The sequence below is a fragment of the Papio anubis genome, chromosome 17 (assembly GCF_008728515.1).
Source record: "Papio anubis isolate 15944 chromosome 17, Panubis1.0, whole genome shotgun sequence".
Lineage (NCBI taxonomy): Eukaryota > Metazoa > Chordata > Mammalia > Primates > Cercopithecidae > Papio > Papio anubis.
This window is the reverse complement of record NC_044992.1, coordinates 16,195,162-16,223,144: the sequence shown is the minus strand read 5'-3', so window position 1 is coordinate 16,223,144 and position 27,983 is coordinate 16,195,162. Positions and strand designations below refer to the sequence as shown.

Here is a 27,983-nt window from a genome sequence, read left to right as displayed (position 1 = left end):
TCCCTGCGCTCCTCCAGCTACTGGCACCTCCCTGGCCTCTTAAGACGTCTACCAGACCTGCGTCTGCCCGGGGAAACTTTGAAGTTCCCTTCGGAACCTCGCAGGCTGACAAGCAAGTCAGAGCGATGGGTGGAGGAGGTTGCCATGGAGACAGGTCCAGGGCCAGAGGCGCGGGAGGGGGAGGCCGAAACTCGGGCTCCGATTGGCTCTGCGGGCGCGCAGCGTTCTCCTGGTGCACATGCGCAGTGACGCCGAGGCGAGGTCGCGGCGAAGCAGAGGCGCCGAGGCTTCTGGGCCGGGCTTCTCAGGACCGGGCTGGAACGTGCAGCTCCTGGCCGGGACACTCTGTGCTTTGCAGGGAAGGGAACTGGCGGAGCCCGAGGACCCGCTGCCGCTCAGTACTGAGCCCGCCACGCAGGCGCCTGTGCCAGCGTCGCCATTGTTGCCTGTGGCCTTAGGGCCGCTACGGCTGCCCGTCGGCCGGGTCCCAGCGACAGGTATTGATGTCCGGGCGCAGCGCGCGAGTGTCCGCGCGGTCAGTGACAGCCCGAGCCCGTCCACGCGCGGACTCCCGTGCTCGTGGCCTGCGGGAGGGCAAAGACGGGGTGGAGGCTGCTGTGGGCCCAATCCCAGCGTTGCGCGTCGCAGGGTCCCCGATTCCCCCGCTGCCCTCGCCCTCGACCCTGCGGCTGAAGAGGAGTAAGAGGCAGAGTGACTTGGCCGGGAAGGGGAGGCGACAGGAGGCAAGGCAAGGCTGTCGCATCTTCTCTGCAGGGCCTTGTAAACAGTTGTGTTTGGCGGCACGACTGTGCCTGAGCAGGGCTCGGAGCTGGAGCCTGGGGACAGGTGGTGTCGGTTCTCCTCCAGATCAGGCCGGTTCTAAGGTTTCCTTCGAGAATCCTTGTTTCGAATATATCCTTAAAGAACTGTCTCCTGTAGAAGCACTTAAAGGACTTCAAGTCACACCAACCTCTTCACTCTTTTCCAGTCCAACCCGCTGGTCTTCCCAGCCCTCTGATAGAGAAAGGCTAGAATCGGCTGGCATTAACATGCAAAGCAGAGAAATGGCTCGCCCTTTCCCCTGACAGTTCCCTTGGGAACCTTGAGCACTGTATTAAGAAGAAATTCTCCTCGTTTCTTCCAAGTAACAGATTCGCTCTGTTGTTGTTGAGAGCCAGTTCAGTCATTACAGCTTCTGTAACATCAGTGACTAAAATAGTGAAACTATTTTCTCTATAAAAATGTTTAATTTTTGTTTCAACAGGTTAGAGGTTTAATCTGTTGTTTTGCTTAGATTCTTTGAGTCATTGCCTCTGACACTACCTTTTTAATAGCAGCTCCATCCCCCACCAACCCCAAGCAGATTGCAGTTCCCTTACAAGTCTAAGGATATAGGGGAGGAAGACAAGGTAAAGCTACGCGTGTTCATCTATGCACACTGCGAGTCTGTTTCTGTGTGTGTATATGTATAGTAGAGTACACCAGGGATTCTTGACCTTGTGGTCCATGCTTGTGTTTCAGGGTCTTTTATCCATCCCTGCAAGTTCTGGGCTCAGAATTTGTCACTAAGGCTGCTAACTCTTCCTTGATTCTGTTCTGCCCTCGGCTGCAGCAGCCTTTGATATAGTGTCCTTGTGACTCTAGCATGAGACTTCAAGCAGTTGGCTCACTACTGGAGAAATAAAGGATATTGCCAGATTGACTCTCCTGTCTGTAGCAATGTTAGCCTCAAGCAAGAGGATGAACAATTCTTCACGTTCCCAAATCCTTCTAAGGTGGAAGTCAGACAAGGCTCAGAGTGGACCCTGCAATGTTGAGAAGGAAATCCTTACTTCGAGATTCTTGCGTGACACTGAGACCTGTCGACAGAATTTTAGGAATTTTCCATACCCAGACCTGGCTGGTCCTCGAAAGGCATTGAGTCAACTCCGAGAGCTCTGCCTTAAGTGGCTGAGACCTGAGATTCACTCAAAGGAACAAATTTTGGAGCTGCTGGTGCTGGAGCAATTCCTGACCATCCTGCCTGGTGAGGTTAGGACTTGGGTAAAGTCCCAGTATCCAGAGAGCAGCGAGGAAGCAGTGACTCTGGTGGAGGATTTGACTCAGATTCTAGAAGAGGAAGGTGAGAATCATAGAGCAGAGAGGGGAGGAATCCCTGGGTGGTTAAAGAAGACAACTAGCACATCTGAGCAGCTCCTTTAAAGAAATTGGGGAGAACACTGAGAGGTCCAGGATGCATTTTTTAAAAAGAAAGAAATTGGGGAGAACAAAGGTTAGTGAGTGAGAACAAGGCTTTAACATGAGCTCCATCCATGGTGTTCTCCTTCCAGATTGCTTGGGAGCAAACACACATTATCTAAACCCCCAGGAAAAATGTCTTGAAAGAATGACCAGACACAACCAAATTACCACTGTGTGAGCCCTCAGAAAGTACCTGCAGAGGTTTGCACCATTCTACTAATCATTTGCTTTGTGAATTGAATTTTACAATAAAATACTTCCAAAAAAGGAAGAAAGGGTCTAGAGAACATTCCCTTATTAAGAGATAACTCACAAAATTAATATTCTGTAAGGATTTAGTTAAAATGTGAATTTTGTTCATACTCTTTAAGATTTTTAGAGCAAGCTTGTTTTTGAAGTGTGTTTTGATGTCTTAGGACAAGTCATTGGCCCTTTCGTCTGATGCTTTGAAGTAGGAGTGCTGTTTTTGATTTCCTTCTTACTTCTCAATTTAAGAAAGTGTAGGCATCTATTTGGTGAGGGGTTTCCTAGTCTATTCAAAAAGGACTAATCTCCCTCATGACCTCTTTCTCTTCTCTAGCTCCTCAAAACTCTACCCTTTCCCAAGATACCCCAGAGGAAGACCCCAGAGGAAAACATGCTTTCCAGGCAGGATGGCTAAATGACTTGGTGACCAAAGTGAGTGTGACTGTGTTTTCTGATTTTAAGATGCCTTCTTAGTGTGTGAGGACATTTTCTGACCTGGCCCTATAACTACTGTGCCCCCAGAAGCTCTATCAAGGACTTAAGCTCCAGTTTCTCTCCTATGTTATCTTGGTCTGTTAAGGTAGGTGAATGTACTATAAAGAAAAGGGGCTTCCATTCCCTTCCCTTCCCATATGTCTTTCCTTACTTTGACTTTGTCAGCAATATCACATAGAGGATACAGGATTGACCTCCACAGCCAGATGGATTTAGGTTTTGGTTCCTGGCTCTACCACTGGAACTGCAATTTGGGACAAGATACTTAACCTCTCTTAGCCTGAGTTATTCTACTCTCATAAATAGCATTTACCTCTTAGATTGTGAGTATTAAATATTATGAGACTTGTAGTTAGCCTGGATTAAACAATTAATAGATGATTGTTACTATTATTTTTCCTCATTAACAAGTAGTTAAAGGCCATGCATTCTGTCATATTATTGTTGATCATGAATTTATGTATATTTTTTGACACAGAATCGCACTTTGTTGCCCAGGCTGAAGTGCAGTGGTGCGATCTTGGTCCACTGCAACCTCTACCTCCTGGGTTCAAGTGATTCTCATGCCACAGCCTCTGGAGTAGCTGGGGTTACAGGTGCGCGCCAACATGCCTGCCTAATTTTTGTATTTTGTATTTTTGTATTTTAGTAGAGACAGGGATTCGCCATGTTGGCCATGCTGGTCTTGAACTCCTGACCTCAGGTGATCCACCCGCGTTGACCTCCCAAAGTTCTGGGATTACAGGTGTGAGCCACCGTGCCCGGCCATGAGTCTGTATTATTTTAAAGAATAGTAACTCAAGCTACCTTAAGAGAAAGATTTACTGTAAAAATATAACTGGTCTTTCTGAAATTGGAAAGCCTTTGGTAACCAAGTTAAAATGATTATTCATTGATGATGTGAACATTTACCTGGAAAACCTAACAAAATCAAGGGAAAAACTGTTAGAAACACTAATAGAAAAACTGGATAAAATGACTACAGAAAATGACATGCAAAAATTAATCACATATATACATACATATATATCAACATATACACATAAAAATGAGATAAATGATAAAATGAAAAAAATGCTTCCAGTATCACACCCCCTCAAAAAATTTAAAATATCTAAAACTAAGCATAGTATAAATATTGCAGTACTTTCATGTCTAAATATTAATTTTGTGGAACATGAAAGAAACCTTAAATATTATAAAGTCACCAGTTCTCCCTAAGTTATAAACTTAATACAAGTTTTAAATCCCAATATAATTTAAAAGAAAAAAATTTTTAAGAGATAGGATCTCACTAAATTGCCCAGGCTGGTCTTAAACTTCTGGCCTCAAAGTGATCCTCCTGCCTTGGCTTCCCAAAGTGTTGGGATTATAGGTATGAGCCACTGCACCTAGCCTCCAATATTATTTTTTAAAGATACAATTATATGCAAAAATAAACACATGGCCAGGCGCAGTGGCTCACACCTGTCATCCCAGCACTTTGGGAGGCGGAGGCAGCTGGATCACCTGAGGTCAGGAGTTTGGAGACCAGCCAGGCCAACATGGCAAAACCCTGTCTCTACTAAAAATACAAAAATTAGCTGGGCATGGTGGCATGCGCCTGTAATCCCAGCTACTCGGGAGGTCACTGCACTCCAGCCTGGGCAACAGAGCAAGACTCTGTCTCAAAAAAAAATAAATAAAAAAGAAACATGTAAGATAATACTATCTTTTTAACAAAAGAAGAGCAAACAAGAAAGGCACTAACCTTACCAGATTGTGAAATGTATTTAACAGTGCAGCAGTTCAACACTGTGATTATTGGTATCTGTTACATTTTTTAAAAGAAAGACTGAATTTAACTATAGAACACATAAAAATATCTTAACATTTTAATTGTAATATGTTAGATTTATTCTTAAAGCATAGCTTGAAAAGCAAAACCATTCAACTCTGTGTCATCTGTGTTTAAAATTTAAAACTCAAGTCAGGCATGGTGGATCATTTCTGTAATCTCAACACTTTGGGGAGCTGAGGTGAAGGATCGCTTGAGTTCAGGAGTTTGAGACCAGCCTGGGCAGCATAGCAAAACCCCATCTCTACAAAACAATTTAAAAATTAGCCAGCTGTGGTGGTGTGTGCCTGTAGTCCCATCTACTCGGGAGGGTGAGGTGAGAGGATCACTTCTGCCCAGGAGTTCGGGGCTGCAGTGAACAATGGTTGGACCATTGCACTCCAGCCCAGGTGACCAGGCGAGACCCTGTCTCTTTAAAAAAATAATAATAATAAACCTTTTCCTTTTAAAAATGGAGCTGCCACCAATGCATGCACTAGTCCAGCACATGCAACAGAGTGGACCCTGTCTCTTTTTAAAATATTAATAAACTTTTTCTTTATAAAATGGAGCTGCCACCAATGCATGCACGAGTGCCAAGTGAAAATAAATTCTGATCTATTTTCAAACTTCTGTTTAGGGCCATGGAGAGATGCTGTGGGGCTGTCCATATGTCGGGGAAGGGTTTTGACTAGACAACTTCTAGGATCCTACTAAAGCTTAAAATTCTGTGACACTCCTCCAGCATACATACACCCAGTGTCATCCGTGTCCCCTTTGCCATTAGTTCTTGAACTGAGTTAAGTTACACTTGATATTTTAGGAATCGATGACATTCAAAGATGTGGCTGTAGACATCACCCAGGAGGACTGGGAGTTAATGCGTCCTGTGCAGAAGGAATTATACAAGACTGTAACACTACAAAACTATTGGAACATGGTTTCTCTGGGTAAGGATCATCTCTACCCCTCCTCCTCTCAGCCTGTCCCCCCGGGTCTCTTTCTTACACCCGTTGTTAAAAATGGGTTGGCCCTCAGACATGCTTGGCTAAAAATGGGGTCTAGAAATAAATGTTCTTATCTCATTCAAGCACAAGAGTGACTGTTTTACTCCCGTTTCCCAAATGAAAGGTTTTTAAGTGAGAGAACATTAGCAACTGATGCATAGCTTCATAGTGCTGCCACCCGATGCTGCCTTGCCCAGCCTTTGCTACTCTAAAGGAAGGTTTCTTCCTTCACACATCCTCTTAAGTGGCAGGAAATTGTTATCCTGTCTCGGAAAAGGATAACAACCAACAGCCTAATTCTCTTATTAGATCATGTCCATGAACTATTGTTCTCCTACAGAGGTCTGTTCTCTCAGATAGGTAGAAGTCTGGTAATAAAACTTGGAGCAACTGTTTATCTCCAGGATAAAATTCATTATATTCCTCCTGAACAGGACTTACAGTGTACAGACCAACTGTGATTCCCATGTTGGAAGAACCATGGATGGTGATAAAAGAAATTTTAGAAGGCCCTAGTCCAGGTGAGAAACAGAAAGCACATGAGCTTCTTTGCATTTAAGAATCTATATCCTAAGTGTGGTGAGATATGCATTTTAAATATGACCAGGTCACTTTTTGCAAAGGCTTTCTAGCCTGTGAAGAACACTGAGCTGTTTGGTGTTGCTTCTTTACAGAGGCCTCTTCAGGAAGCGCTTCCTAAGATCACTATTAACACACTTTTCCCGTGTCTCTTCTCATTTTATCCTTCTACATGACCTCTAGGTCTCATCTCTTAGGGCTTTGTCTAGGGCTTTCATTGTGCCATGTTCCCCTTCCTCTAGATTTAAACATGCATGAATGCCCCCTAAAAATTTAAATGTTAAACCTTCTTCTTTTTGAGTTTCTTTTATTCTGTTCACTGACAAATCCCTACATCCCCCTGCCTTCACTTTTCTAAATCATCCCTTTCTTTTTTATTTTCTAATTACTTTAAAGATAATATATTCACGATTCACAATTTTTAAAAATGTATAAAGCAAAATATATATAAAAATATATATATAAATTACCCACCTGAATACCACATTCACCCAGTTCCTACATCTCCCTAGCATGTGACCGCTGTCATTAGAGCATGTCCATGAACCACTGTTTTCCTGTAGAAGTCTGTCCTCCCACATAAGTAGAAGTCAGGTAATAAAGTTTGAACAACTGTTGTCTCCAGGATAAAAGTGTGGCAATAAACAGTTGTTAGAGATGTTTATTTTGCTTTGAGTTTTTTGCATGTAAAGTCAATATAAAAATAGTTTTTCTCCATTTTTAATATGAATGGTAGCATACTATACATACTGTTTCGTACCTTGCTTTATTTATTTATTTATTTTTTTTTTTTGAGATGGAGTCTCGCTCTGTCACCCAGGCTGGAGTACAGTGGCCGGATCTCAGCTCACTGCAAGCTCCGCCTCCCGGGTTTACGCCATTCTCCTGCCTCAGCCTCCCGAGTAGCTGGGACTACAGGTGCCCGCCACCGCGCCCGGCTAATTTTTTGTATTTTTAGTAGAGACGGGGTTTCACCATGTTAGCCCGGATGGTCTTGATCTCCTGACCTCGTGATCCGCCCGTCTCAGCCTCCCAAAGTGCTGGGATTACAGGCTTGAGCCACTGCATCCGGCCTGTACCTTGCTTTTTTAACTTAAAAGTATATCTTGAAAAGCCTTCCAAATGAGTATGTAAAGAGCTTCCTCATTTCTTTTTTTATATCTGCATCATATTTTTATTATTGAACTTGTTCCTTAGTCATGGACTTTTTCGTTCTCACTCCTTGCTTATTCCCTCCACAGTAACTTCATTTTAAACAATTTCAAACCTACACAGGCACATTACATTAATCACTTATGTACTGTCTACTTGGAATCACTAATTATCATCGTTTAGCCACTTTTGCTCTATCTCTCTACAAAGGTTTTTGCACTGAGCCATTTTAATAGACATCATGACAACCCCTAAATACCTTCTAAGAACATGAACATTCTTCTACATAAGCGTGATACCATTCTCTCACTCTAGATATTTAACATTTATATAATAGTGTCATCAAATGTATAGTCAAATATTCAGATTTTTCCCAACTGTCCCAAAAACATCCTTTATAGATATTTTTCTCCCCAATACAGAATCCAGTCAGGAATCACATGTTCCACTTGTTTATCTTATATCTTTAGTACCTTTTAATAGAGAAATGTTCCCCAGCCTTTTTTCTTTTTTAAAAAAAGTCTTTCATGATATTGACATTTTTTAAAGGATCCAAGCCAGTTTTTTATAATGACCTACAGTTTAGATTTGCCTCATTGTTTCCTAAAGATTAGTCAGTTTAAAGATTTTACCAAGAATATTTGAAAGGTGATATGTATCTTCCATTGCATTTCCTCAGGAGGTACATAGTGGTAATTCATCTCATCATTGGTGATGCTCAGTTTGGTTAAGGTGGTGTCTACAGGATCTCTCCTTTTTAAAGGTGCATTCTTTATGATTAATAAGTAATCTGTGGAGTGATACTTTGAGGTCACATGACTATTCCTCGATAATCTTTTACTTAAAATTTTTAGCATCCATTTGATTATCTTTGCATTGTTACATTGCTGGTTGCAAATGGTGATTTTCGTTTTTGTTGTTTTTGAGATGGAGTTTCACTCTGGTTGCCCAGGCTGGAGTGCAATGGCGTGATCGCCTCTCACTGCAACCTCTGCCTCCTGGGTTCAAGCAATTCTCCTGCCTCAGCTTCCAGAGTAGCTGGGGTTAGAAGCATGTGCCACCACACCCAGCTAGTTTTTGTATTTTTAGTAGAGACAGGGTGTCACCATGTTGGCCAGGCTGGTCTCAAACTCCTGACTTCAGGTGATCCACCTGCCTTGGCCTCCCAAAGTACTGAGATTACAGGCGTGAGCCACCATGCCCAGCTGCAAAATGGTGATTTTCTAATTCAGTCATCTTTTCTAAATGATTAACAGCATTCTTCATTAAAGAATAGCTATTTCGGCCGGGTACGCCTGTAATCCCAGCACTTTAGGAGGTCAAGGTGGGCGGATCACGAAGTCAGGAGTTCGAGACCAGCCTGGCCAACACAGTGAAACTCTGTATCTACTGAAAATACAAAAATTACCTGGGTGTGGTGGCGGGTGCCTGTAATCCCAGCTACTTGGGAGGCTGAGGCAGGAGAATCACTTGAACCCAGGAGGCGGAGGTTGCAGTGAGCCAAGATTGTGCCACTGCACTCCAGCCTAGGCAACAGAGCTAGACTCCATCTCAAAAAAAAACAAAAAAGAATAGCTCTCCTTCCCTCACCCCATTTTTATGTATATACCACTGTGGACTAATGGAAATTTTAAAAATTCAATATATGATTAGTTGGCCAGGCACAGTGGCTCACTCCTGTAATCCCAGCACTTTAGGAGGCCAAGGTAGGTGGATCACTTGAGGTCAGGAGTTTGAGACCAGCCTGGTCAACATGGTAAAACCCTGTCTCTACTAAAAATAATAATAATAATAATACAAAAATTAGCTGGGCATGGTGGTGCGTGCCTGTAGTCCCAGCTACTGGGGAGGCTGAGGAAGGAGAATCGCTTGAACTCGGGAGGTGGAGATTGCAGGGAGCCAAGATTGTGGCACTGCACTCCAGCCTGGGCAACAGAGCAAGACTCCATTTCAAAAAAGAAAAAGGAAAAAAATATATATATGTATGTATATTTATGTATTATTAGTCCATTAATTCCAGTTTTTACATTTTGTTTTGTGTTTTTGATGCTCAATTGTTCCAAATTTGGGCACTCTAGCATCAAACAAAGTCCAGCATCTTTTTGACATGTCCCAATTAGTCTTCATCCATTTCCTTGCTTTCTGGCACAACCAGATGTTCTTTAGGCTCACCTTATGCTCACCTTAGACTTGGGATTTCTCCAAGGAATCCTGATTCATTTTAGTAGGGAATGGTACTTAGAAACCAAGATCTGGGCCATAAGTGTATTCACTGTTTAATGGTATCATTGCTACTGTTCAGTGGATAGAGCTAGGAAGTTTGTGTGTGTGTGTGTGTGTGTGTTTATGCATGTGTACATGTGTGTTCTTTTAAGTTAGGAGTTCATACTTAAACTCCAATTCAAATCTAACACAACAAGGATATTCCATTTTATATATTCCCATTTTCCATTTTGTATCTCCTGTCTCATGCAGTGAATAACCTAGTTTCCAACATCAGCATATTTACTTATTTGCTGTATCATATGTTACACACAAAAATAGTTTCAAATTTACATCACTATAACAAACAGTCTAGAAAGTTCAAGATTTCTTTGAAGTCCTTTTTGTCCTTAGAATATATACCACTAAGGATAGTGTTTTCTTGCTTTTTAAAATTATTTTTAATTTACATTTTTGAGTATGCGAAAACAGTAACATGGCTCATAACTCAAAAACTGTATAGAAAGGTATATATTTCCTTTCCTTCTGCTCTCTTTCCACCTACTCCCTATAGGTAACCATGATCATCAGTTTCTGGTGTATCCTTCCTATGTTTCTCTTTGCAAAAATAAATTATTAATATATTATCTTCTTTTGTATACGAAAGAAGTATACTATGTATATTCTTGCATCTTGCTTTGTTATTCCATTTTTTATTTTATTTTATTATTTTATTTTATTTTATTGCTGTTGTTGAGACAGAGTCTCACTCTGTCACCCAAGCTGGAGTACAATGATATGACCATGGCTCACTGCAACCTCTATCTCCTGCATTCAAGCGATCCTTCCACCTCAGCCTCCTGAGTAGCTGGGAGTACAGGTGTGTGCCACCATGCCCAGATAATTTTTGTATTTTTTGCAGAGCAGGGTCTTGCTATGTTTCCCAGACTGGTCTCAATTTCTGGGCTCAAGCGATCCACCTGTCTTGGCCTCCAGTGCTGAGATTACAGGTGTGAGCCATGGTGCCCAGCCATTATTCCATTTTTTAAATCTAAGACACTGACTTCTTATATATCCACCAATATGGATGCTAGTATACAACAGTGAATTAAATAATAATGACAGATATGATATGGCCAGGCACAGTGGCTCACACCTGTAACCCCAACACTTTGGGAGGCTGAGGCAGGCAGATCGCTTGAACTCAGGAATTTGAGACCACCCTGGGCAACATAGTGAGACCTGTCTCTACTAAAAAAAATTTTTTTAATTAACTGGTCGTGGTGATTCATGACTATAGTCCCAGCTTCAGGGAGACTGAAGTGAGAGGATAACTTGAGCCCGGGAGATCAAGGCTGCAGTGAGCCAAGGTCGCACCACTGCATTCCCACTGGGTGAGAGAGTAATACTCTGTCTCAAAAAAAAAAAAAAAAAAAATGCTATCTTAGAGTGAATTGTTTCACTTTTTTAAAAAACTAACTTTGGTCATTAGGTATTTTAAGGGTCATAAACTTTAAAAGCTAATTATTCTGTATAATTTATCGCCTTATATGCCTTAGTTGGCAAAATACAAAATACACCTACAGCACACTAAATTCTCTGGGGAAAACATTCTGCACACTCTAGGCACTGAGAAAACATACAGAGTATGGAAATAAGCCTGGATTAGAGTCAGGATAATCTTCTGGGAGATACTTGCAGTCTGAAGTCACTTCTCAACATGAAGAGTTTTTTAGATCATCAGAGAGCACAAATTTGGGCTCTGAATACTCAAGAAAGGGCAATGTATGGTTATGCATTTGGAGAGGGGGGATTTTTCTCCCTCCAAAGAGCACCAAGACTGAGAAAGACAGTTCCTTTTTTCCTTCTGGACAGTGAGGTTTTGGGGTTTTGTTTTTTTAGCCTAGCCTGTTCTTACATAGTGTGTAGTCCTCTGTTCAAGGGACTCCTGTCAGCCTCCTCTCCTTGGCTGGGCCCCAGCCTTTGTAGCCCCAGAATCCCTTGTACCCTCAAAATGGGAGCTTAAGGTCATCAAACATGATTGAAGAGCTATCTCAGGCAGTCAACTTCAGCTATTACTCACTTCTTGCCTTCCTGCTTTTACTTAATTTTTGGCCTGTGAGGATTTTGCTTTCTTGCCAGCTCAGAGATATATAGTAAGTTGAATCTACCTTTAGTTAGGGTACTTCAGGAAGTAGGTTAGTCATACTTCAGGAAATGGAAACTTTGAGAATTAACAAACAGAATAGTAGTATTGGTTTGATGGCCATTACTGTCTCAGATCTTTTATAGTTCTTTATGTTTATATTTTATGGTTTATAGTTCTTTATGTTTATACAGTACTTTGCCATTCTTTGAGGCTCATTTCAAATCACACTTCTCCCACTGAAGCTTTCCTTGATTACCTGAGTCAACATTAATCTCCTCTGTTTGGAAATATTATACCACTGTTTGTCCTTATTAACCAAGAGATAACACTTCTAACCAATCCTTTCTGGTTTTAGTGATAAACACATATTTAAACCCTGCTTAATGATCTGTTTCAGAAGTTTTGGTAAACTAATTTGTTTAAAAATGTGCATTTATCAGCCGGGCGCAGTGACTCTTGCCTGTAATCCCAGCACTTTGAGAGGCTGAGGCGGGTGGATCACCTGAGGTCAGGAGTTCAAGACCAGCCTGACCAACGTGGAGAAACCCTATCTACTAAAAATACAAAATTAGCCAGGCGTAGTGGCACATGCCTGTAATCTCAGCGACTCAGGAGGCTGAGGCAAGAGAATCGCTTGAACCCGGGAGGTGGAGGTTGTGGTGAGCCGAGATCGCACCATTGCACTCCAACCTGGGCAACGAAAGCAAAACTCCATATCAAAAAAAAAAGTGTGTTTATAGTAGCAACTTATTCCTGGTCATTATTCAGTCTTTCACTTTAAGTTTGTTAATTATAACTTTAGTACTTTTCAGTTGTATGTACAATCTGTCATAGACTGATACTGATTACATAGAAGTTGAATTCAGCTTCTGATATTATCTCATCTCTTTTTTGTGTGTATACATACCTACTTGTACAGTCCATCCATATTCTCATTTTCTTCTGGGGAGGGGAATAACAAATCCTGGTTTGAGAAAGTTGGTTTATAAATTTTTTTCTTTCATGAAAGTAATATAACTATTTTCTATGTTTCTTTATTACTTTTTATTTTGCTACACCTACTGGAATGGAATATAACTACTTACTAGTAATAAATAGCAACAAAAGTAATATAGCAAATTTATTGAAAATTAGAAACTAGAAACGAAAACCTATATCATTATTAGCATTTTGGTAATTTTTTTTCCACTTCTGATGTGTTTTCATGCTTGTTATGATACTCTTTTTCATTTAACATTACTCCTAAACATTTTCTTATATAAACTATGATTTTGTATTTGAATAAAAGTAAAAAAAGTAGTTTGTAAATTCAAGCAGTACAAGGAAGCAAATATTAAGTGTACCTCTCTCCTCAGTCATGACCAGGACCTTCTCCCCTTAGATTACATGTGTGGGTGGGTGGGGGTGTGTGTGTGTGTGTCTGTCTGTCTGTGTGTAACACAAATAGCATATCTTTACACAGCTAGGATGTTGCTCTACATTTTTTTATACACCTGCTTTTTTTTTCACTTAATGTATCCTGCACACTTTTTCATGTCAATGTACCTAGACCTACCTAATTATCAGTTATCAATATTCTGTTATCCCTTATTCTATTAATAACTAGTCCCTTACTGATGATGTAGCTGTCATTTTCAATTACTGCATATTACTCAATTGAATAGATATATTTGTAAAGGTATTATACTGTGATTTGCCTCTTAGAAAGTTTCTGAAATATTTAGTACCATTTTTGCTATATTATAAATTCTGTATTTGATTAAATTACATTATGTAATTCTTGATATTTGCAAGTTATATGTTTCCCACCTGGTTTCAAAGGATAGAGGTTGCAACTTAAATTTTGTGTTAAATAATTATACAAGAAACTTAATAGGCAGCAACAAATACACATTTGACTGCCTTATTACAGCCAGGTTCGATTGAGGGTCAACCTTTTTGGTTTGGTTTGGTTTGGTGTGTGTGTGTTTGGTTATATGTATGCATGCACATCTGTGTACACTTTGATTTGAGTTCACCTTTTTACATGTTAATGTCATTTATTTTACCATTTCAGTTGAGTCGCCACCATATCCAGAGTCTTGGGCCGTTTTTAAAGGAAATGTGTAAGAAGGATAAACTATTTCCAGAATTTGCACCTAGGTTGGAAATATAAGAAATGTACAGAATTGTGAATTACAGTCATGTGCTGCATAATGATTTTTTGGTCAACAACAAATTGCATGTATGACAGTGGTCCCATAAGACAACAATGGAGCATATATAGAAGCCTGATATATAAGCACTTGATATTTGTATTGCAGATCAAGTAGGGGAAATTATTGATATTCAGTAATAGTGCTGGTACATTTAGCTTTCCATGTTTAAAAAAAGAACATATATGTATATCATCTAGGTTCATATAAGTATACCCTATGATGCTCACACAGGGATGAAATTGACCCAACACCACATTTCTCAGAACGTATCCTCATTGTTAAGCAATCCATGACTGTACTCATATAAAGCCAAGTTCTGTCATGAGCCCAATACTATATTAGGTTGAACCATATAGGGTTACTGACATTCAGCCATTTTGACTTATAAAAAAAGGCAATTTCCTATATGATTCAACCTAATCTATATATATATATATTTTTTTTTGAAGACAGGATCTTGCTCTGTCATCCAGGCTAGAGTGCAGTGGGGCAATCATGGCTCACTGCAACCTCCACCTCCCGGGCTCAAGCAATTCTCATGCCTCAGCCTCCCAGGTAGCTGGGACTACAGGTGCACACCACCACATCTGTCTAAATTTTTTTATTTTTAGTAGAGAGAGAATTTCGCCATGATGGCCAGGCTGGTCTCGAACTCCTGACCTCAAGTGATCCACCTGCCTTGGCCTCCCAAAGTGCTGGGATTACAGGAGAAAGCCACAGAGCTTGGCCTCTAATCTGTATTTTAAATTCAAAGAAGCATTGTAGAGAGAAATATGAGTTGGACTGTAAACAGCTTTTTTAATAGGTGGAGAAGGCATCATAAGAGAAGGCCTAGAGTCTAGGATTAGCATGGCATCTAGAGAATATTATGAAGCGTAGTGGATAACTTTAGGCCGGGTGTGGCAGCCCATACCTGTAACCCTAGCACTTTGGGAGGCTGAGGCAGGCAGACCACCTGAGGCCAGGAGTTTGAGGCCAGCCTGGCCAACATGGTGAAACCGTGTCTCTATTAAAAATACAAAAATTAGCTGGGCATGGTGGTTACTGCCTGTAATCCCAGCTATTCAGGAGTCTGAGGCACGAAAATTACGTGAACCTGGGAGGCAGAGGTTGCAGTAAGCCAAGATGGCACAGAGTCTGTCTCCAAAAAAAAAAAAAAAAAAAAAAGCGGGTAACTTTAAATTAAGCTGAACATGAGTTGTAGTAGGAGACAGAATAGAATATAGAATAGAAAGGGCTTAGTTATTCTGGGATTGAATGCCAAGTGGAGGTATTCTAAACTTTTTCACTTTTATAGTTTAAGCCACTAGTCCTTAAACTTTGGTAGGTAGCAAAACTGCTGGGTTTAATAAAACAGATTACTCAGCTCTACTGCCAGAGTTTCTGATTCAGTATGTCTGGGTGAGACCCAATAATGTTAACACATTTCTTGATGATAGTGATGCTTATGCTGCTAGTGGGAGGACTACCTTGAAAACCATTGTTTTAGGCTATGGGAGATTTACTAGAGATATTTGAGCATAGAAAGCACTTGGTGAAATTGCTTTAGGAATATTATGTGGAATTGTGCAGAGCAGATTGGAAGAGAGAGTGATGAGAGTCAGCATGTCTACTTTATGAACCCATTACATAAATTAATCCATGAAGCCATCCCAAGTTATCCCACACAGTGTTATCACTGTTTTGGCTTCTCTTAGCTCTGTCACCTGACTTAATCTGTTTTATTCCCTCTGTGTCCATGTTGAATATGAAGAACCTGTCTGTTTTCAACAACTTAGTCTCCCTTTTTTTTGCCCTTTTTGTCTCCTTTCCCAAATTTGAAAGGCCATGATGATGACGTTTTCAGAGCTGTTCTCTTTGGGCATTTTATCTATGTTTATTATTTTGTTTCTATTTTGGCAGTTTCCTCTCTCAAAATAAAGACTTTTTATATTTTTTTTATTTCAGAATGGGAAACTAAAGTCCAAGCATGTACTCCAGTGGAGAATATGTCTAAACTCACAAAGGAAGAAACCCAGACCATCAAATTAGAAGACTCATATGACTACAATGATAGATTACAGAGGCGAGCAACAGGTGGCTTCTGGAAATTTCACACTAATGAAAGAGGTTTCAGTTTGAAGTCAGTCCTTTCACAAGAAGATGATCCTACAGAAGAATGTCTTAGTAAATATGATATATATAGAAATAATTTTGAAAAGCATTCAAACCTAATTGTACAGTTTGATACCCAATTAGATAATAAAACTTCTGTGTATAATGAAGGCAGGGCAACCTTCAATCATGTCTCATATGGTATTGTACATAGGAAAATACTTCCTGGAGAGAAGCCTTACAAGTGTAATGTGTGTGGGAAAAAATTTAGGAAATACCCTTCCCTCCTGAAACACCAAAGTACCCATGCCAAAGAGAAATCGTATGAATGTGAAGAATGTGGGAAAGAGTTTAGGCATATTTCATCCCTCATTGCACATCAGAGAATGCACACTGGAGAAAAACCATATGAATGCCACCAGTGTGGTAAAGCCTTCAGCCAGCGTGCACACCTTACTATACATCAGAGAATTCATACTGGAGAGAAACCCTATAAGTGTGATGACTGTGGGAAAGACTTTAGTCAGCGTGCACACCTTACCATCCATCAAAGGACACATACTGGAGAGAAACCATATAAATGCTTGGAATGTGGTAAAACCTTCAGTCACAGTTCATCACTGATTAATCATCAGAGAGTTCATACTGGAGAAAAACCTTATATATGCAATGAATGTGGGAAGACTTTCAGTCAGAGTACACACCTTCTTCAGCATCAAAAAATACATACTGGGAAGAAACCATATAAATGCAATGAATGTTGGAAAGTGTTTAGTCAGAGTACTTACCTTATTCGACATCAGAGAATTCATTCTGGAGAGAAGTGTTATAAATGTAATGAATGTGGAAAAGCCTTTGCTCATTCCTCAACCCTTATTCAACATCAAACCACTCACACTGGAGAGAAATCCTATATATGTAATATATGTGGGAAAGCCTTCAGCCAGAGTGCAAATCTTACTCAACATCATAGAACACATACTGGAGAGAAACCATATAAATGCAGTGTGTGTGGGAAAGCATTCAGCCAGAGTGTGCACCTTACTCAACATCAGAGGATTCATAATGGAGAAAAACCCTTTAAATGCAATATATGTGGGAAAGCATATAGACAAGGTGCAAATCTTACTCAGCATCAAAGGATTCATACTGGAGAGAAACCCTATAAATGTAACGAATGTGGGAAAGCTTTCATTTATTCCTCATCACTTAATCAACATCAGAGAACTCATACTGGAGAGAGACCCTATAAATGTAATGAATGTGATAAGGATTTTAGCCAGAGAACATGCCTTATTCAACACCAGAGAATTCACACAGGAGAGAAACCCTATGCATGTCGTATATGTGGTAAAACCTTCACCCAGAGTACAAACCTTATTCAGCATCAGCGTGTTCATACAGGTGCCAAACATCGTAATTAATGGATAAGGGAAACTTCAATTAGGTTTTACAACTTCATTTCAATTTTATTTTGTGCATTCTGTGTCAGAATATTCAGAAGAAATCCGAAGAAGTGCAATATGTTAGATACCACTCAGCAGAAGTATCAGAAGTAGTGGTAGGGATATAACCTATTTAGATTTAATGTGAAATTTAAGAAGGAAACTTGACTTCTTAACCTTTATTTGATATGAGTTTAATTCATTACAGAAAGAAACCCTGTGAAGGGTGTTCAGAAACATAACTCATCAACTCTTTATTTCAAGTACAGTCATCCCTCAGTATACTCGGGGGATTGGTTCCAGGACCACCCATGTATACCAAAATCTACCCATACTCAAGTTGCACGGTCAGCCTGGTGGAACCTGTGTATATGAAAAACCCTACATCTACGCAGGTTTCCCATCCCTGAATAATGTGCTTTCAAACTCTGTTCAGTTGAAAAAAAAAATTCCAGTATACGTGGATCTGTACAGTTCAAATGTGTTGTTCAAGGGTCAACTGTACATCCTGATGAGGCCTTATGAATGTAACTTGGGAAGGTGTCCATCAAGTAGAGATTTCACACCAGAGAGTGATCTTAAAATTACAGAAAAGAGAAAGCTGCTTTCAGGCCTTTTATTCCCAGCTTTGAAGCCTTAAAATATGTAAAAGATTCCTTTCCCTTTTTTACTTCCCCTTCTCCTGTTATGCCATAACTGCCATATGGAGCCAGTAGGTTTGAAAAAAACAGTTGAAAGTATTTTAAAGATTTCTATGTGACCACTGTTTGGTTACACCTTCCCTCACATATCGAAATATTAAAGAGAAGCTTAATGAAAGATATGATAGAAACTAATGTGTATATAACATTAGATGTGTAGAGATTTAGTTAAACAGGCAAAAATTACATGCTCCAAGCTTAAATGAATTTTTAATACACATTAGCCTTGATTTTACTACGTTTTGACATTCAAGGTCATCCTGAAGGAAAAAAGTAGGTATAAGGTATACAGTTCGCATTTTTTTCATCTGACTCCTAAATTTATACTTTAGATTTCTCTGTGACTGTTTTACTATGGAAAGTTCATTTCTTCCACTTAAACACATTTCTTGAGTGTCTACTATGCTTAGGTCCCAGACTTCCTAATTGGATCCTTTCAAGGCTTGTTACAGGGCTGAAAATCACAGGTGGTTTACACAACAGAAAGATTTCCAGAGCAATGAGAGAGTGAGGATGTGATATTTGGTCATGGGATGAGCATAAGCAACCTGCTAAAATGGGTTGCCAAATGCTACCTACATCCCAAGAGAAGGAAGTGGAAGTAATAGTGTAGCTATATAAATAATGTGAGAAAAAATAAATAATGGAGATTAGATTTGAGTTCACTGCAGAATGTGGATTAGGGGAAAAGGTGAAATTTTAATGGAGTGAGGAAAAAAATACATAGATAATTGCTATAACATGAAATGTAATTGGACTTGCTTTGCCTATGAAATGAGTGGCTAAATAAAAAAGAATTCATCCTGAATATTAGAAGAAACTAAAAACAAAGTGACTGATTTTTAAGGAATAATTGGAAGCCTGACACTCCCTCATATATGCAAGTAAAATAGAGGTTACTCTTAACATGTCAGGAAAAAATTTAATTGGCAAAAGCATTGATGCAGTAATCATTAAACAATGATAACTGGATTTGTGGGTCTTAAAAGGAAAACTGGCAGAAATGCAAATAGAAATAGATAAAAATACTATTGTATTTCATATTTACAGCATTCCACTACCAGAATATAAGGCCATATTCTGATAACTGAGATTTCATTGTGCTCATATTTGTTTCTCCAGTCCCTTGCATAATAGTGCATAGTCAATACATGATTGAATTAATGAATAAATTATATAAATTAGATTTCAGTAATAAAGTAGAATTGACTGGCATGGAGTGAAAGTTGGCATAACTAAAAATACTTTTGTGCATATATCAAAGAAATGTTCAACAAATAACATTTACTTGGGAACTGCTTAAAAGTAGTGAATCAGATTTCATGGGACATCCTTGTACAGGAAGTTTTCCTGAGCTAAATGAGGGGAAATTGATATCGATTCTGGTACTATAAATATCAATTTAAGCTTGTATTAACCATGCAACTTCCTTTGGACATTACTGTTTATAAAACCATCCTACAAACAGGTACTGAAGGAAAGACCCGGGATGCTAGCATCCTAAAGGCTATATTGTTGAGTGTTTTCTTTAAAAAACTTGATTTCCATTTCCCTTACATTAGTTAACCTTGATTTCATAGTATCATCCTGCACAAAGTACAGGTTGCGAAATACTCAAACTGTGCTTATATAGCTATGTTTTTTTAAATAACAGTTGTTTGACCTTATTTTTTTGATGCTGCTTCATCCCTCACACAGCACTTATTTCCCTTGGTTGAGCATGTGGCATGTGACAGTCCATAGCACCTTCCTTTGCATTACTCTGTATTTCCTGCCTTTGTATGTTTTATGTAAATAATGCATTTATAAAGTCTTCCACTGATAAACAGAGGCAATTGATGCCCTTAGAAAATAACAGACTAGTAATAGTGGAGAACTCTAGATTTTTGTGTATTTTTCCCACTTTTACAGTTGTCTGACCCACAAATTATTCAACAGTTTTTAGCAAATAGCTTTATTTTCCGGAACTTTTTATTATGAGTTTTCAAATATACAGAAAGGTTTAAAAATAATAAAGGGAACTGTATACCCACCTAGATTTTAAAACTAACATTTTGCCATATTTTTTTTAACCAAACATTGGAAAGGAACTTACAGACATGATATTTCATCGCTAAACACTTAAGCATGCATTGCATAAAAATAAGGATGGTCTTTTACATAACCACAATACATTTACATACCTTAAAAAAAAAAAAGAACAGTAATTCCCTAATATCTGAACACCTAGTCTGTGTTTAAATTTCCTCTGTTGATCCAGTCAGTTTTCACACATAGTATTGATTATTAAATCTGTTTCATCTATCTAGAACAGTCCCCACTTTGGTGGTACTTCTTTAAGAGAGCAGGTCAGTTGTCTTGAAAAACCTCTCACGTTCAGGATTCAACTGACTATTTACATGTGGGTTGTTCTGGTACCCCCTGTAGTTTCCATAAATTAGAAGTTAGGGCAAAAGGCTTGATTGGGTTGTTTAAACATTTTTAATGATAACATCTCACAGATGTATTTCATAGTGCATCATATCAAAAGTCTCATTAATATCAGGTTGAGTCACTATCAATGGATCACTCATTTGAGGTCACCAGATCTTCCCAACATAAAGATAGTTTTTCCCATTACAGTTAGTCTGTGTACTGACACTGGCAGCATATGGATATTTTGATTGCCAACAACTTTTTACCTGGTAAAATAACCAACGATGATCCTTGCCTGAATCCATTGTCTCATCAGTGTTTGCAAAATGACAATTTTCTAATTCTATCACTCTACATTTGTTGAGTGGCATGCTTGTATAACCTTCCCTCATCAACTAGGAATGCACTAGAGGCAGAGTCAGGCTCAATTATTTTGCCTTAATTACCAGTGTAGGAGTTTAATTACCAGTAAAGAGTTTGATGCTCTCATCTGCAGTGATAACAAATGATTCAATGTGTTAACAGTCATTTATGATCATTGTTTCTGATGTTCAGATTGTCCCAAATTTGGCCAGGTGGAGCCCTTCAAGTAGCTCTTGTGTCCTTTTGACATTCACTCTGTAGTCTTTGGACACTTGATTGCCTTCTAACACAAGATATCTCAAGTTGACCTTGCATTTTCAATACCCCAGGCATGGAATGAAACCTTTCCAAGAATCCCTGGCTCCTTTTAATAGGTAGCTATTTAGACACCAAGATCTGGGCACTAGGCATTCTCACTGCTCCTGGAGTGTCACTGGCAATTCTTTCCAATCATTCAAGTTGGTTTTCATAAAGACAACTCTTCACTCATGCCATCAGTTATATAATGTCTGTGTGATGAGGGATATAATTACATAACTGGGATAAACTTTCGGGCGCAAACAACTAAATCTTGTTAAGCATGCACCTAAATTGGAGAGAACACTTCCATGTTATGTATGCTAGAAAGCAGCAAATTAGCTGCAAGAGGCCTGTGACAAGGCCATCAGGAAATTTACAAGGGAATAGAGCTTGTCAGTTAATCTGCCAAGTGGGTTGAGGGCAATTAAGAGAGCAACTAGACATATACCTAATCTGTTGTGTTTTAACTATCACATGTCTTGATAACTTATGGTATTTATAAGCTAATAGCCCTCCTTTCCCATCACATCTCTTAAGGCAGATTTCTAGTAAGATCTGAATATTAATCCTAAGGATCTGTTTCATGCAAATCTAAGTACTAGTTTTTCTTACTAAACCTTTATTTGGTCTCTAAAACTTTAAGGCTGTTACGTTTCATTCATTGTCTTCTGGTGTCAGTTCACTTGCATGTGCCCGTAAATGTATTCTTACTCCTCTGTTTCTGTTATTCTCCCTATGGCTCTATCTTTCATAAGTATTAGCTCCTTAGAACACTATAACCATTAAAAATGGCAAGCATGTGCACAACAGTGATACATACAAATGTGTAAGTGTGTAAGCACCATCGGGCCCCACACCCTGTATGAATGGGGAAAGTGAAGCCCATGATGCTGAAGTATCTTGCTTGAGGTCATACGTCATATAATGACACAATAAGGATTGGAACAGCATAGCTCCAGCACTTAAAATTAATTGAGTTCTTCTTGTAAAATAATGTTGAATGGAAATTCTGAGTACAAAGAGTATGTACCTACAATTTTATAAAATTATGTATTTTTATGAGATTAGAGCACTGAAAGTTTTTTAAATCTGTTTTTGTCTTATTTCCCATAGTTTCTTTCTGTTTGTTTTTTGTTTGTTTTGTTTTTTGTTTTAAGGAGCAGAGAGTTTAATAGGCAAGAAGGGGCTAGAAGGAAGGGAGAAGGAAGAAAGAAGCAGCTCCCCTGTACAGAGACAGAAGGAGAAGGGGCTCCAAAGCCGAAAGAGAAGGTCCCCACCTGCCATGGACACCAGCTAGGTATATATGCAAAGGCTGGAGAACACAGTGTGTGATTTGCATAGGGCTCAGGGGATTGGTTTGACTAGGCATGTCTTTACATAGCCAGAGAAAGAGCTGGCCCTCCCACCCTAGTCTTTTAATATGCAAATACGGGGCGCCATGATGTTCTACACACGTGGGGATAGGTGGGGGTGGCCATATTGCCAGGAACATGTGGGGCAAGGGCAAGAAGGCTGTGGGAATCACCATGTTGCCTTGACCCAGTTTCAAATGGTCTGCATTTGCATATCAAAGGTTGACAGCCTGACTGTAAGAGCCTGGGCTTTACAAGAATCTTTTCTGGAGATGCTTTAAAAAACTAGAACTTCCCAAGGACCCCTTTACCTCTCTATCTGCCTAAAATAATTTCTTAGTAACTCCTACCACATTCCTCCCTGTGGCGATATGACACTAACTGCTGTTAGGGGGTTTTGGGCTATGACTCTTTCTGGCTACTTCCTGCTTTTCAGCAGGAAGTCAAATGGGGACCAGCAGCGAGGGCTCCTCCTGGGGTCAACTTAAGGGTCCTCTGGAGACTGGCGTGTCTATATGTGGTTCAGTTTGCAGCATCATTTAGAGTTTGACTGCTTCAAGGTGAGAAGAAAGAGTTTGAGTTATAGTATTGAGTGTACAGGGTCCAAATATCAATACAAGACATATAAGCAAGAGAGGGCTTGATAAAGGGGCTAACCAATTCCATAAAGAAGAATGGAATTCATTGAAGAGGGACTGTAGCCACGCAGGGCTGAAGCTGGCATTTTCCCTGAGCCTGTTAATAATTTTGATTTAGTTTTTAAGTACCTGTAGATTTTCCTCTACTAGAGGTGTTAATCATTACTAAACCCAATAAAAAGTCCTAGCAGAGGCCGGGCGCAGTGGGGCTCATACCTGTAATCCCAGCACTTTGGGAGGCCAAGGCGGGTGAATCATGAGGTCAGGAGATCAAGACCATCCTGGCTAACACAGTGAAACCCCGTCTACTAAAAATACAAAAAAATTAGGCATGATGGTGGGTGCCTGTAGTCCCAGCTACTCGGGAGGCTGAGGCAGGAAAATGGCGTGAACCCAGGAGATGGAGCTTGCAGTGAGCCAAGAGTGCGTCACTGCACTCCAGCTTGGGCAACAAAGTGAGACTCCATCTCAAAAAAAAAAAAAAAAAAAAAGTCCTAGCATATTCAGTGATAGTAAAACTTTCATGCTTCCTTTTTGTCAGTAGTTAACTATGGCCGGGCGCGGTGGCTCAAGCCTGTAATCCCAGCACTTTGGGAGGCCGAGACGGGCGGATCACGAGGTCAGGAGATCGAGACCATCCTGGTTAATACGGTGAAACCCCGTCTCTACTAAAAAGTACAAAAAACTAGCCGGGCGAGGTGGCGGGTGCCTGTAGTCCCAGCTACTTGGGAGGCTGAGGCAGGAGAATGGCGTGAACCCGGGAGGCGGAGCTTGCAGTGAGCTGAGATCTGGCCACTGCACTCCAGCCTGGGCGACAGAGCGAGACTCTGTCTCAAAAAAAAAAAACAGTAGTTAACTATTATCCCTGCTATAAGGATAATTAAGCAAAATACAACAGCAATGGAAACTCTGTCCAATATTTCAGTTAGAAGGTGCTACCATGTATAACCCTATTGCAAATAGTAGAGTGAGTATAGCAACTTCCACAAGTATGGTGTAGTAGATAATTTCCATGTAAAATTTTACTTGCCAAGATACAGAATTTTCCTTTGGTAGTCTATGAAGCCTTGGTTTTATTTTCCCAAACAAAAAAACCTCTGGGTTATGGGCATCATACTCACTTTCATTACCTGGCAGAATTTGCAGGATAATTGCCCAGAACTAGCATATTGATTCAGATTTTTACATTACCTATCCCTTTTTATTTCTTCCAAACTGGAGGGGATTACCACTTGATTCAGAGGAATAAGCAGGGTTAGTACAAAATGTAGGCAAAAAGTTTAAAAACAATGAGACTAGGATTTAATGAGAAATGTATGCTAAGCTTTGGAGAAGTGTATGATAAACTTTGGAGCATAATTTTTCTCTCCAGTCCTCACTTTTGATAAAAACAAATTATGATAGGACTGTGTGTGTTGTCCGTAAACTTTAGTCCTATACATGGCCTGATTATTTGCGTAAAGTGCAGTGAGAAAGGTTATTTCTATACAGGCCTTTTGGATTGGCTTTGATGAAACTGTTCCACAAGGAATCTCAGATAATACCTTTTAAAGCCAAGCCCAGCCATGGGTTTGTATCCTCAAATACCTGTGAGTTGGGTGATCCCCTCCTGAGGTCCCAAGATAAACTCAGAGCTCCCAGACCTGTTAGAAAGTGACATTCTTTACTGACCACATGTTAGGAATCCTGTGTGGGGACTGTGCAGACAAGGTATGAGGCCAGTTCTCCCCAACGGGCTTTTATTGGCTCTGCATGTCAAGCTTCATTCCTTAAAAAGAAACACATCGTTTTCAGTCAAAGCCTTGGTTAAAATAACCAGTTTTTCCAATTGTGTCCTGTTGACAAAGAAAAATGGATTCTTACTGCACTGATGCAAACAGCTATATTGCCATAAGTTAAGAGTACTTACAACTAGTCTCCAAATTCTAGAGGAACCAGGCAGAGAAAAATAAACACGCTCCAAATTTTGTTCACAGGAGTATACCTTACTCAATTATTAAAGGCCATAAATAGTTTAAAACTTTGACTCTGAAAAACAAAACAAGGATCAGCAATATTCCAAGCAAAGTTAAAAAGTCTGCTTTAACTTTCTGAGTGCAGTCCATTTAGTTAACTCTTGTTTTGCTTGATATTTGTGAACATGTTAGTTCTTTATGAGTCCCGTACATTCTTTCTCTATTCCAGTGTTACAATCTTTAAAGCTATTAAAAACCTGCATTTGAGAACACCTGTTAAACTCCTTAATAGAGCTTGATTATAAACTATTTTTTGAGAAGGAACAAAGCAAGACAACAATTGTCTGCAAATGACAAAATTCTCAGGATAGTTAAAAACATGACTGACAAAGAAGTTTATTTATCTTCATGGTTTACAATAACTTTACCCTTAATTATGATTGATAGCACATACTTAGACATTAGAATCTTAGAAAACCCATACAATTCTGGAACATATATTAGTATTATTCACCAAAATATAACTTAAATAAGATTGGACACCATTTTGGCAATCTCATGTGACTACACATGTCAAATAATCCTGTTTACCTCTTTTCTGAATGTTTCAGGAGCCCTCTGAGCCATCCAAAGAGCCAGGCATCAGGAAGGACAATTTCCAGATTGCCATAAATTATTTTGCCAAAATGATGACTCAAGGCAAAAACCTTTCATTAGCCTTTTTATGAAATGAAAATCTTGTTCAAAGCAAAATTTTACCCTTGCATTAGTTTATTAATGTTAACCCCAATTTGTTTACATGAAACCTTATAGATTATTCCATCTAATCCTAATCAATTTGACCATGAGGTGAAATCTGTAATCTTTTTTTTTTGAGATGGAGTTTCATTCTTGTTGCCCAGGCTAGAGTGCAATGGCATGATCTCGGCTCACCGAAATCTTGGCTCACTGCAACCTCAGCTCACCACAACCTCCACCTCCTAGGTTCAAGCGATTCTCCTGCCTCAGCCTCCCAAGTAGCTGGGATTACAGGCATGTACCACCACCCCTGGCTAATTTTGTACCTTTAGTAGAAATGGGGTTTCTCCATGTTTGTCAGCCTGGTCTCAAACTCCTGACCTCAGATGATCTGCCTGCCTCGGCCTCCCAAAGTGCTGGGATTACAGGTGTGAGCCACCACACCCAGCCAAGGTGAAATCTTTACAAACCTTTTATAACCCTTTTACTAAGTGACAGATTGGTGTCTTAAGAACTCCTTGCTATGCTTTTATTTTAATGCTTAATTTATGAAAAGACCATGTAGATACTATGGGAGAAGATGCTGTAGTGCTTCTACCATGCATTGCAGTGCGAGGCAACCCAAAGCCGATTAGCTTATTTTGTAATTAGCCCATCCCTGATGGGAGTCTCATCTCCCAGTGCGGGGTGAGGATGTTTCCTTATCTTCCAGGTGGCCAAGAGCATCCCTGATTAGTAACTACTATTAGCCATCCCTTACAGTGTATTTTCTACTTAATTATTACACACCAAAGTTTTCTCATAATGCAAAGTAATTTCTGATACCCCAAAAACTCAAAACCATCAGATAATACAATGCAAAACAGAACAGAGCCTTTGATTTTGAGAAGGAACTATTTGCTTTTAATTCCTGGGGTTTCATGAGGAAAACAGAGGGGTTTTTCCCAAAACGGGGTCTGTGGTGCCTCCTCTGTTTTTCCCAAGGAGTCCCATGCTAGCAAAAGTTATCTTAGGGCCTTGTATGCATGCATTAAGAGTAGTAAAACAAAAAATGGAGAAAAATAATTCAGTCGACTGAGATGAGCCTTTTTCCAGAAAAACAAGATTCAAGAAGAGAAAAAACATAAAGGCCTTTTAATGTACCTATAACTTGAATATCCACTTTTAATTAAGCTGAGCACTCTTTAAGAAAATTATTTTAAATCCCTTGTTACTTGACTTTAGTCACACCAAGCAGTTAAGATTTTTGGCTTTTGAACTTTACAATAAGTAACCTCACAGGTGAAACTAAAGAGCTTTAATTAGGTTATGACTTAACCAGGAGTGTAAAAGGTATTTTTAAGGAAGCGACAGGCAGCTTTTTTTTTTTAAGACAGAGTCTCGCTGTCACCCAGGCTGGAGTGTAATGGCATAATCTCGGCTCACTGCAACCTCTGCCTCCTGGGTTCAAGCAGTTCTCCTGCCTCAGCTTCCCGAATAGCTAGGACTACAGTTGTATGCCACCACGCCCGGCTAATTTTTGTATTTTTAGTAGAGATGTGGTGTCATCATGTTGACCAGGCTGGTCTTGAACTCCTGACCTCGTGATCCACCCGGACAGGCAGCTTTTACAACTGTCACTGCAAAATTGTGACTGAGACAGTGGAAGAGATCTGACCCAAACAACTCCATTTTGTTTACAGCCCCCAAGCTGTCCTTGCCCATCCCTGGGCATAGGCTGAACCAACTTTGGGAGGAGCCTGATTTACAGTTGATAGTCTAAAACAAAGACGATAACAGCTGCTTCTCAAGATATACTTCCCTCTTGCCTGGGGACCAGACCAAGAAACTAGCTACAGGATTAGAAACCATGGCCCAAGAGCCATGTAGCTGGAGGCTACCAGATTTTGGCCCTCCC

At 39.8% G+C, this 27,983-nt stretch overlaps 1 protein-coding gene across 2 annotated transcripts; it reads left to right on the top strand.

Annotated features, from left to right (window-relative positions):
- Positions 1-227: 227 nt before the first annotated feature.
- ZNF287 (zinc finger protein 287) lies at positions 228-22,467 on the top strand. Of its 2 annotated transcripts, none has more exons than XM_021928755.2 (6): positions 228-497; positions 1,522-2,122; positions 2,822-2,919; positions 5,622-5,748; positions 6,240-6,326; positions 16,033-22,467. In XM_021928755.2, the coding sequence occupies exons 2-6, from the start codon at positions 1,720-1,722 to the stop codon at positions 17,601-17,603; spliced, it is 2,286 nt and encodes a 761-aa protein (XP_021784447.1). In that variant the 5' UTR covers positions 228-497; positions 1,522-1,719; the 3' UTR covers positions 17,604-22,467. The 2 variants fall into 2 exon arrangements, with proteins under 2 accessions (XP_021784447.1, XP_031513248.1); XM_031657388.1 differs by lacking the exon at positions 228-497 and adding an exon at positions 13,944-13,992 and having other exon boundaries at positions 629-2,122; positions 16,033-16,078.
- The last annotated feature ends 5,516 nt before the right edge of the window (positions 22,468-27,983 follow it).

Bases quoted from the DNA above. Each gene is read 5' to 3' on its own strand.
- ZNF287 (XM_021928755.2), top strand. From the start codon at position 1,720: ATGTTAGCCTCAAGCAAGAGGATGAACAATTCTTCACGTTCCCAAATC. The intron at 2,123-2,821 runs GTGAGAATCATA...TCTCTTCTCTAG, and splicing joins TCAGATTCTAGAAGAGGAAG to CTCCTCAAAACTCTACCCTT. The intron at 5,749-6,239 runs GTAAGGATCATC...CCTCCTGAACAG, and splicing joins TTGGAACATGGTTTCTCTGG to GACTTACAGTGTACAGACCA.